Consider the following 12131-nt stretch of genomic DNA (forward strand, 5'->3'; position numbering starts at 1 on the left):
ATCAAAGGGAAATTTTAGTTTATAAATTTAGATTCCATTGAGAGTGTCCAAATATACGATTTTGCGGCATAAACGGCTGTATTTTTTTTTACGTTAACTTAGAACTCAGATTTTTTCACAGCTTCCAGGAATCATAAACCTGAGCATAAGGGCTTAATTTCAACTCGATATCTCAACGTGTTCCCGAGATAAAGGATCTTGAATTCTTGACAGACATACGGATGGACGGAAGTTCAACAGTTTATTACTTATAATTATAAAACAATGTTTGAAATAAAAGGAATTATTTTTTAGGGTCAATTTTTAATCAATTCTTTGTTACACAATATTGATTACTTTACTTTGACAACAGCTTTTCCAGTATTTTCTCCTCTCAATATTCCAACCAGCGCTTCAACCATGTTATCAAAACCATTATAAACTTTCTCTTGATATTTAATTTTTCCCTCCTGCAGCCAATTCATATTAGCTTTGATTCCTTCGTCCCATCGATCAAGCCAACGATTTACTAAAAACCCCTCGACTTTTAGTTCTTTAAACACGATTGATGGTTGTAGTATAGTTACTAAAAAAATATATTTATAACATTAAATCAAACACATATCGTATATATCTTAAATCGTGATTTTTGTTACCGGTACTTACCTTTTGGTAAAGCAGTATCATTATACGACGATATAGAACCACAAACTGCCACGCGTCCGTATTTGTTCATATGACCCATAATTGTCGAGCTAATTTCACCGCCAACCTACAATAAAGTTTTACAAAATATTTTAACATTAAGATTACCTATTATGTATAATCAATTCAAAGAAAAAAAAATGAAACATACATTATCGAAGTAGCAGTCAATGCGATTTGGTGCTCCTTCCCTCAAAGCAGTTTTGATATTAGCAGTTTTGTAATTGAATGCGTGATCAAAACCCAACTCTTTCTGCAAATATTCGCATTTTTCATCTGTACCAGCAAATCCGATCACGCGACAGCCTGAAGAAATAAAAAAGGACATAAATAAACTGAACATATGTATGATTGCAATAATAATGTGTAGATGGTTAAAATTAGTGCATTTTCCGTACCTAATATTTTTCCGATTTGTCCAACATGAGAACCAACCGCTCCAGCTGCTCCAGTAATGGCAATGGTCTCACCTGCTTTTGGGTATAATATTTCTTTAACTCCGAAATATGCTGTATTACTAAAAAACAAAACGTTTTCATAATATAGAAGTTTCAGTCAGTCGTTCCTGTAGACTTTTACAATTCGCTTTAAAGTTTGTTCTTACCCTGGCATTCCAATTACTCCTAAGCCAAGCGAAATTGGATGTGGGCTCATATCAGGCAAAAGTGTGATAGGCATAAACCCTAAGTAGGGTGATGATTTAGGGTTGCAAATGGTATGTGTGCGCCATCCAAATGAACCAGCCACGTATTTGCCCACTGGGTATTGATCATTACGACTCGCAATTATCCTGAAATTATGAAAAGATATTTATTATTTAAACGAGTATAGACAATCTCAGCTGAAGAGCTTTTCACTAATTATAACTTAAAGGGCTTCACTTAACCTGCAACTAATCGGATGCGGTTTTTGATACATTTCGCATTGCATTTGGTATTTCATCGATCGATTGATTTTTTGCATTTGCATAAGGCTTCTACTGAACTTGCAACAACTGATAAAGTAAATTAGATAATTGTCAAATGCTGCAATGTATTGCAAATCCCTTTAGTTGGCCATTGGTCGGCAATGTATCAATAATCACATGCAGCTTGTTGCAAGGTCTGTGGAGCTCTTAAGTTTCATATAGCTTTTTGTATTGCTGTTGACACCCAAAATAAATCAATTTGGTAATAATAAAATACTCCATACTTAGCAACTTGGCCACCTATCATGTCAGTGGGCAATTTGTATCCGATCATATAAGCGCGCATGTAAGGATCGACACTTAAATATTCTGCTTCCGTTAATATTTCTGTAAAAGATTAAAGAAAACATCGATTTTGGAGTTAAACAAGTAAACATTGCTTTAATTAGAACAAAAAGTTAAATAGTTTTCATTGTATTATTACTGATTATATTCACCTCCATCTTTTATTTCTGGAAGTTCTTCTTCAACGATTTTAAAGTCGCTTTTTTTTGGCTCCCCTTGGAAATATTTTGTTAGCACATACTTGCGTGCATTTATTTTTCCAGCTGCGTTCGAATATGCGCGTTTTGCCCAGAAGAACGTAGAAGTGCTCATTGGCTTCATCATTTTACATCAATTGTGAATTGTCAGTTATGCCTGAAAGATGTTCTGGAATGTACAGTACAGTAAACTGTACAGTAAATTGAGTAAATCTTCACAAGTTGTTCGAAAGTCAAGTGTAAAGATTTGGTGCTTGTAGGAAAGAAAGTTAGAAAGTTTACAATTAATCGTGTCGTTAACTCTTCAAGTGGCGTTAGCGAATACGTGAAAAGTAGTTAGGGGGTGCAGCGGATTTGCGCAAAAACAATCAACTGGCAGGGCTCCGATAAGTAGTCGGCGTGGTTTTTATAAAATCGACGATTTAAGCATTGCCCGCATTCATTGGTGGTTGACAGTCTACAGAGGGCATACCGCGAACCACGTTCGACGTTTTGCTTCTCTGTCACACTTGTAAATTCGTACGTAAGTGTGACAGGGAGACAACACGTCGGACGTGGTTCGCGGTAGGCCCTCTGATTTTCGCATCATACTCGTGAGTGGTAAGCTGCCATTTTACTAGAGTCGGACCAAGGAAAGTCTGCGGCGGATTTGATAGCCCACGCAGTGCAAGTGTCATTTATGCGTCATAATTTCATAGAAGTTTGACGTTTAAAATAACACGTGCACTGCATGGGCTATCAAATCCACTGCAGACTTTTCATGGACTGCCTCTACTATTCGATCCAACCACCCACGGGTTGAACGCCACTTAAAGGGTTGACGTGAATGACCACGATAAAGTATATAAAACACGCAATGGTCGCCTTTACACTTTAGCGTGGGTGGAAGTCTACTACAGCTACACTACAGGCTACAGCATTTTAGATTTGGTACATTTTTCCTTCACGATAAAGTATTCAATTCGACGCAAATGTATGCCATTTTATGCATAAAAAATATAATTGCCGGACGGGACATCGATGCTTAAGAGTTTAAGTTTCAAAAGTATTTAAACCGATTTTCATATTTGGCTCAAGTAACATGCAAGATTTTAATGTTAATAAAATCATGATAGCCCTGTATGTTCTGAAGTCAAAATTTTATAAACTGCGATTGTAATTTAAGGTGGGTTTTAATGTGTAGCTTAAATATTCCCATTCGGCTGATTATGGGCCCTGTGTTGCCACACCATTTAAATTTTATGAAACAAAAACAAAATGGCTTGCTTTGCTTTGATTGTTGTGTTTTCATTGTAATGTGGTTGAATTTGAAGTTTATTTGATAAAATAAATATGCATTGAATTAATGACTATGGGATTACAATCAGTTAGTTATTATATCATGAATGTACTTTCTAGTAAACATAGTTAAATGAAATGTCTCAGTGTTATGGATGTTTCATGTAAATTTGTAGAAGCTTCAGTGTAAATACAACGTTGAAGAAACTGCACTATTTACTATTTGCCGTTATGACTTCGGCAGAAGAATTTAATTGCATTTTGTGCAAAGAAACGTTCGATAATAAGGACGAATTACAAATTCATTTCAGGTATCTATCGACTTCATAAATTAAGTTGTATGATGTTAATGTCCACATCTTATTGGATATTTAATCATTCTATGGTTTTACCAGGAAACATGGTGATCCTAAGTTTAATGAAAGCATCAAGATCAAAAGCCGTGTTCAGAATGAGACGCCGTTTGCGAATGAAAAGTCGAACGACGCGTCAGAAATGGTGAACTGCGATGTATGCGACGAAGTGTTTCCTACTATATCTAAAGCCATAACTCACAAGCATAAAGTCCACCCGGAGCACGATGCGAAGTACTTCTGTCCTTGGTGCGGGAAGCTCTTCACGATGAAGGTAAGCCAGTGTGGCAAGTGTGACACATAACCTCACACTAAACAACTTATCTCATTCGAAAGTATTATCTAGTAGTGGCAATAAAACGAACGATCGTTTCTGTACTTTGTCCGTGGGCTAAAATAGTATAATAAAAAGTAGTTAGTAGACAACTAAAGCAACTGAATGAATATGTCACTACTCCATACTCTTCAAAACCTCCTATCTTAGAACTAAATTGATATTGAGGTGAGTTTTATTTTAATGTGGTATTCTGTTATTTTGTTTGCATAATATGCTAATTAGTAGAAACTTAAAAAAAAACAGTTAGGAAGTAAGGCTTACTTATTATATTGAAGTTTAAAAAAGTTATGGTAGGTAATTAATGTTTTATGATTTATATTAAGAGAGTATTTTTTGTTACCAATTTCTGAATTACTATTTTTCAGCACCTATATAATAAACATTTACATACAAACCATGATGCTACGGACGAGGTACCCGGAAGCAAAGATAGTCATTTCCACTGTGATAGCTGTTGTGTATACTTTGTGGTTCCATCCGCTATGGTGTACCACAACAAATTCTTTCATAGACAAGACTCGGATCTACCCATTATTGGACACTCGAAGAAACAGAAGATGGTGAATCAGGTTTGTATTGTTACTAAAGTTTATATAAACTTTCTACCACATATTCACTCCCTTTGGGGTCAAATTCAAATAATATCCTTTCTCAGTAGAGCTTTACATATGTGACAAATGTATGTTACAAATTTGTAGGTCCTAACTGTTTTATATAAAAAGATGATTGAGACTTTAAATTAAAAAGTAATACTAACATTAACAGTAACATTCTAATTTGAATGTTATGCTGAATTTAGTACACATATTACTTTTTAATGTAAAGTCTCAAACATCTTTTCATGTTGATTGACATGCACTGGTAACCTGCAAACCACATAACAAAAAAACACCACTCTATATTTCAGAAAGTCTGGTCTAGGTACTTTTTGCTTGTCGCAAACCCCTTTATGGTTGCTGGTGAACCTCTGGAGGTTTGCATACCACTCTGAGAACCCTGCTTTAATATAATACCATTACTACAGCTTAAGCCAAAAGTAAAGTAAGGGCTTGCAAGAGATCGTAATCCAAACCCCCTTGTAGAGTAAGAAGAGGGCTGGTGGTGATCATACATGACATTGTTAATTGCAATTTACACCATGGAGACAAGTGTCACCTGACAGTAACAAATCACCATATGTTGCGGTTTGACAAGTAAATATTATTGCGGGGAATAAAGCCAGAAAATAAGTTTATATGACACTGATTTAAACTTTCACGATTATTTAACATTATGAAACTGCACAACGGGACTTAATCGCGTATTTAAGTTTTAAGATTTACCTCCGACACCCCGTTATAGCCCGTTGTGCAGTTTCATAAAGTTTATATGACCCTTGGTAACAACATTTTTGTCAGTGTCAGGTATTAATTGTCCCCATGGTTAATAGGTCTCTGATAGGGTGTGGGTTGAACATTGTAGACGCCTACCATTAGATTAGAAAATAAAATGTAACAATGTTATACAAGAAATATTTATAAAAAAAAAATGTGTAATTGTATTGGTTTCAGGATCTACTGCCAGTATATTACTGTTCATTCTGTGGAGAGGAATATATTAACAAAGTTAATTTACATGTAAGTATTGTAAATGCTTCAAGAATTTTAGAGGCACATATGTGACGTTATCTATGTAAAAATTATTAGCGATGCTCCGATATAAACACAATGCCGCGCGAAGCTGTGCGGCGTAAGCGCCATTGACAATAATCCCTTTTTATATATAACGCTACATATACTTACTTTAATATTTATGAAAAAAATCTGAGTATAGATATTGTTGGACCTACTTTGTTGCAATATAAAGTGTCTTGGACATTGTACAGTGAAGTACTCATTTATTTAGTCCCATGGCATGTGAACCAAATGCATAATGGAACAGTTCGAGACATGATTTGTGAGATCTTAAGGGCTTATAATAAATTTTAATGTTTTCCTTACTTTACTGCAACATCCATATGTGACTTTCTACGGGTAAAGGTACCTTATAGGTGTTGGCACTTACGCTATTATTAATGACGCTCCAATACTGCGGTGCTACGTGACGTAAGCGCCGACCGCAATAAGGTACCTTTTCTCGTGGAACGTCACACACAAAACATACCTACTTGTTACGCAATTATTGTGTGTCCAGACTCCATGTAGAATGCCTATTTATGTGTAGGTATTTATAATGCAACTTTTTCATGTCTTGATTGTAGAAACATATGTGTGACGATCACGGGGAAGAGAACCAACGTCCAACAGATGTATTACGGTGTCCCCTCTGTGAAGCCGTTTTCTATCATTTGGACGCCTATGAGTTACATCTCACCTTCCACTCTTCAGAAGACTTGTACAGTGAAACAAATGAAATGTAAGCCTTGTGTTCCTTTAATTTCATTTAATACAAACAAACTTTGAATTTGTAGTACTCCTCTGCCGACTCTGCCTCATATTAGCGTTAACATTTTTATCACCTTCTTACCTAAGCAGCATTAGATTCACTCTGCAACTGAACTGAAGGACTTCGTGCGTGCGCTTTTTTTTACGAAAGATTGTGTCATCTCACCCAGAAGGCCAGGGTTTAACTATTCAGCCAACTTGGGATTAATCTAGTACCCACGATTATTTTTGTAACCAAGTAATAACTTATTTTCTGTACTACGAGCTAGGGTCGTACTCAGTACTCACCATATCCAGTTTCACAATCCTCACCCAACTGCGACGCTCACTTATTCTAATTTCTAAATCAATTGTATGTTTTTCAGGAATGAGAATGAAATAACAGAATTCTCTCTTGAGACTGTCCCCCCGGTTATGGAAAGGATTGAAGATTTGAATAGTTTACCTGATGTTGAGACTGATATGAATGCTGTTGGAATCGTAAGTACCTATACGTATATCTATACTATCATTAGAATATCAAAAGTAGACCTAAATAATATATGTTTACTCAGTAACCTTCTGACTAGCAGCAGTCCTTGTTTTGATTACTAAGTCTTAAGTCGAAACCTGTGAGCTGATAGTGATAAGTAATTTTTCTTTAATTTACATTAATATATTTTGTTAACTTTCTAGGAAAGTTTTCTCCAAATGGCTATGGATGAACCAAAGGACAGTAATCAGCTCCCTGAAAAAAAGTCCAAGAAACATAAAAAGCACAAAAAATCTAAGAAATCGGCCATTACTCTTGATGAGTTCTTAAGTATGAACCAGGATGTATTTGGCGAAGATCTAGATTTCCAAGGTATTGAGGAAGTTCCTACAAAGGTAATAACAAAACAACTTAAAGTTAAAAAGCCGCAAATTCCAAAATCAGGTGCAAAACATGTGTCATCTGCGGACTTGCAAAAGTTACAAAAGTTAGGTATTGCTGTTAAAGTTCCGTCTGGTAACAAACCATCATTTCCAAAAGTTAAATCAATAGGCCAAGCCATTAAAGTTAACCCGCAGGTTAAAAATCTCGTGAATCAGCCAAAAACAAACGCTATTAGTGCATCAAATGATGTTCTATCAAAATTACTTAATCAAAGTAGCAGTCAATTGAAAATAGTCAAGAAGTCTGCACAAGAGAAAGCGCCCGATAGCGAAACTGAATTCAAACTAAAAACAATAAATCAACACCCTGCTGATACTACGGAAGCCCTTGAAGGCATGGAAACTAATAGTCATGAAAAAGAAGAAAATGGCGATGACGCCAAATCTAATAAACCACAATTATGTATTCCTAAAACAAACCCAAACATGGATCAAGAGATCAATGATGAAGATACTATAGACGATAGGAATGATGAAACCGTGAATAAAGAATGCGCAAACGCAAATTTAAATGAAAGCAAGTTATCAAATGTAAGCTGTAACATTTTGGCTGACCATAATAAGAATGACGCAATTAAAAATATTAGCAAACAAATAACAATCAAACCTATCGCTCAATCAGCACCATGTGATGAAGAAAAGAGGTCTAATACTTCCACATCAGAAGTAGATAACACAGATGAACAAAATTGTCCAAGTAAAGTTCTGCAAAAAACGAATACTTTAGACACATTAAAGAGTTTGAACAGTGGTATTACTATTAAGTCACTCAAAAATGTTAGTGTTCCAGAAACTAATAAAAACAGCACAATAGGTAACGAAAAGACTGATGCGATGTACAAAAAAGATAATGCCCTTAATACTGAGAATAATCATGTAAAAAAGTCTGACAACATAAATAAAGAACTATCTATTCAAAAAACATCGCCTGCCCTAGCATTGCAAAGTATAAGTAAAAACATAACAATCAAATCTATGTCACCCCTTACAAATCACCCAAAGGATGACGTTTATAGTGACGAATGTGATGATAAGGCTTTTAACAATCCTGAAGACGGTACATTAATTGATCACCAAAGTAACAGTAAAGGCGACAAAGTTAAGGAGCAATCTGCTCCCATTACGGCTCCCCACGTCTTAAAGAATATTAGTAAAAACATATTAATAAAACAAACGTCACCCCTACTGAAACACACAAAAGAAGATGATCCTAGCGACGAACATAATGAAAGTGATTTTGATAATCTCAAATGCGACACAATAGTTGAAAATCAACGTATCAATAAAAACGACAAAGTTACGGAGCAATCTGTTCCTATTACTTCGTCTTCTCACATGTTAAAGAATATTAGCAAAAACATAACAATAAAACCCATGTCACCCATAATAAAACAACCAAAAGAGGATGTCCCTAGCGACGAACACTATGATAGTGATTTTGATAATCTGGAAGACGATACATCAACGGAAAATAAAAATAAAAGCGACAAAAGTATAGAACAGTCTAATCACTTGACATCGACTTCCCAAGTCCTAAAGAACATCAGTAAAAATATAACAGTAAAATCCATGTCACCCCTAATAAAACACTCAAAAGATATTCCTAATGACGAACATACAGACAGTGATTTTGATAATCCAGAAGACGATGGACCAATTGATAATAAAAACAAAAGCGAAAAAAATAGAGAACAATCTGTTCTCACATCATCGTCCCACATGTTAAAGAATATTAGTAAATCCTTAACAATTAAGCCCATGTCGCCAATGATGAAACAAACAAAAGATGACGTTCCTCAAGATGAGGATAATGATAGTAAGTTTGACAATTTCGAAGATGATACACCATTAAAAAATGATAATCATCATAGCTCTGCTTTGGATAGACTGAAGAACAAGTCCAATATCAACATAAAAACTGTCCCATCATCACTCGCCAACAAAAAAACATTTGGAAACATAAATGAAAATGTAACTGGCGATGAAACGCACAAGATGACTAAAATTCAGTCCAGTAATAATATTTTAAAGAATTTGAAAAATATAACGGCGAAACCAGTACTTACTAATAAAACTATTAGTCAACTAGGAACAGTGAAATCAAATAACACGCCTGATGCTATAAAGCAAGGTAATGTTGTTACACAGTCTTTGCACACAAAAGAAATTAACCAAGATATTGAAATTTACAATATTGATGACTCTGATGATGAATACGAACAACAAAAAACAAACAAAGTAGAATCTACCCAAATCAAAAAAGAACCTATTAAAGCTAACATTAACTCACCTGCCGTTTTAAATGCTATAAAAAATATGAGTAAACATATTACTCTCAAGTCTTCAAACAATCAAGTTACGCCAAAAGTAGTTTTCAAAAAGGAAGAAACGTTTTCAGAGCAGTTTTCAGATGAAATTGAAATGCATGATGATGGGGAGTTTAGTTCTAATGATGATTTTGAACAGATATTGGATACATCACATAAACCAACATTAATCAACAAAGGTACCCAGAATAAAAACGATAATTTTAACAATGTTCTTAAACAGTTGGGTCAACAAGTTACAGTAAAATCAAAAAATGCATTCAATCAATCAAATATTCAAACTGTTCACCCTTCACAACATTTCAACCGAGACAATGTTGCGAATGATACTGATAGTGACGAGGAGCCGTACACTGGTAAAGTAAAAATAACAGAAGTAACTGAAGATGACGATAACATCGAGCACGAAAATGATTTTAACGCGGGGATTGTGACTCAGTCTCCTGAAGATAGTGGCGACGAGCAATTTACAAAAGGAATGAACGATATGGATGATTATAGTAATCAAAATATAAAAGTTAGGTTAAATGAAAATCTTAAACCTAATAGCCAAGGCTTATTAAAAAATATTAGTAAAAATATAACAATTAAGTCATTAAGTGAAAAAACCGTTGATTCTAGTGAAAATTTATCTAAAGCTAATCAAAGTAATTTGTGTAAAGAATTAGTAATGAAGCCTGTTACACAAACCAGGCCTGACATTACAAATGATAGCGAGCAGGCCAGTACTTCTAATATGCACAATAATAAACGAAACGCCGGTCCTGGCACTTCAAGTCCAAATAGTTCAACTGCGCAGCAGAAACTTACAAAATCTGGCGCAGTGAATACTGTTAACAAAGAAGTTAAAGTGAAAACCTTTCAGTCTGAAACAGTGATAGAAGAAATTACCACAACCGTTACGAAAACCATACGCAGAGTAAACCAAACTACAGTAAATCAGCAGGTTTTTAATGCCAGTAAAGTGTCGCCTGCTCCTAGAATGGTAAAACCGCAGACGGGCCCTAGAATGCCAAATATTTACTCGTCTAACAATCTAAAAGGGCTTACAGTAAGGCAGCCTACTCCTAGGACCGTACAGCCTAATCCTAGGACCGTCCGGCCTAAAATAAGGCAACCGGCTCCTGTTCGACCTCCCTCTAGTACGGTTGTGAGACCATCCGTTTCAAATCAGTTAGTACCTATGCGACCTAGTGTTACGCAAATAAGGCCTATGAATGCTCCAAGAATGCCAGTAAAAAACATGCCACAACAACCGAGACCAGTCGGGCGACCATTAAAAATTTCGCCTAATGTTGCAAATCAGACTTTGAAAAGGCCTGGGAACGAAGAACCGCCAGGACATTTTAGTTGTTTTAAGAAACCAAAAGAATCTCTCATTCCCGGCAATGAGACTGCAGAAACCAGTTCCAACTTCCATTACGCATCTAGTTCACAAACGAGTAAATTCTGTAGTACCAGCCAAACTGGGAAAGGTAACTCTGTTGTAACTTCTACACAAATGAAAGCTCAGTCAGTAACTCAACAGCAAAAAGGTAACTCTGTCGTAACTTCTACACAAATGAAAGCTCAGTCAGTAACTCAACAGCAAAAAGGTAACTCTGTCGTAACTTCTACACAAATGAAAGCTCAGTCAGTAACTCAACAACAACAAATAAATAGACTCGGGAACATTTCTGGACTAAAAGTAGCTAAGACCTGTCAAGTAAGCCGGGTGGAGACAACCGAAATGAGCCCTTCAAAACGAACTGCACTGGAGGCTATAGAAAAATTGCAAAAGCAAGGTCTGTTAATAAAGAAGCCCCGGGTTGAAGAAGATCCCGATCCACCAAACTCTGATGGCGAGGAGCATGAACAGTATGATGACTATGATTATGATGAATGATTTCATAAGTTTGTTATTGTATAATAGTGTAAATAAGTTAAAATTGACAGCGATAAAACTATTAAAGAGTTGTGGTTCGATAGTAAACACAATATATGGAACTAGCGATGGAGATAATGAATGCAGTGTCATGTATGTATAAGTGTAAATGTCTAATGTGAAGATTTGTAAATAATAGAGTTGTACCTTTATATTTAAGACTCCAGCGTTAGGGTGTCCACTACTATGGTTTGTATTATCTTAGGCGTAATTTTTCTTTATTTTGAATGGAAGCAAAGTTTAATTTCTGGTATAATTTATAATTAATATACTTTTACGTTATGACAGGGATTTGATTGTCGAATTGTTTATAATAAATGGAAATATTGGCTTAGGTAAAAATTACCTATCTAGACATTTTCTGAAACGCATAAAAAATTGAAGCAATGTTGAATTGTTTTGTTACATTAATAAATTTATGGATGCTCATTTCGATTGTTT

At 35.3% G+C, this 12131-nt stretch overlaps 2 protein-coding genes across 4 annotated transcripts; one reads left to right on the forward strand and one right to left on the reverse strand.

Annotated features, from left to right (window-relative positions):
- Window positions 1-303: 303 nt before the first annotated feature.
- On the reverse strand, window positions 304-4074 carry LOC134670099 (prostaglandin reductase 1-like). The gene is made up of 8 exons (XM_063527787.1): window positions 3967-4074; window positions 2089-2290; window positions 1876-1978; window positions 1289-1474; window positions 1083-1201; window positions 836-990; window positions 646-751; window positions 304-565 (listed from the first exon to the last, which is right to left on the reverse strand). The coding sequence occupies exons 2-8, from the start codon at window positions 2258-2260 to the stop codon at window positions 333-335; spliced, it is 1074 nt and encodes a 357-aa protein (XP_063383857.1). The 5' UTR covers window positions 2261-2290; window positions 3967-4074; the 3' UTR covers window positions 304-332.
- LOC134670079 (uncharacterized) lies at window positions 3385-12119 on the forward strand. 3 transcript variants are annotated; one of them, XM_063527756.1, is made up of 8 exons: window positions 3385-3722; window positions 3807-4038; window positions 4467-4670; window positions 5652-5717; window positions 6341-6495; window positions 6890-7004; window positions 7200-11241; window positions 11302-12119. In XM_063527756.1, exons 1-8 carry the CDS (start codon window positions 3643-3645, stop codon window positions 11649-11651), a joined length of 5244 nt encoding a protein of 1747 aa, XP_063383826.1. In that variant the 5' UTR covers window positions 3385-3642; the 3' UTR covers window positions 11652-12119. The 3 variants fall into 3 exon arrangements, with proteins under 3 accessions (XP_063383826.1, XP_063383827.1, XP_063383824.1); XM_063527757.1 differs by having other exon boundaries at window positions 11362-12119; XM_063527754.1 differs by having other exon boundaries at window positions 3386-3722; window positions 7200-12119.
- The last annotated feature ends 12 nt before the right edge of the window (window positions 12120-12131 follow it).

The sequence above is a fragment of the Cydia fagiglandana genome, chromosome 13 (assembly GCF_963556715.1).
Source record: "Cydia fagiglandana chromosome 13, ilCydFagi1.1, whole genome shotgun sequence".
Lineage (NCBI taxonomy): Eukaryota > Metazoa > Arthropoda > Insecta > Lepidoptera > Tortricidae > Cydia > Cydia fagiglandana.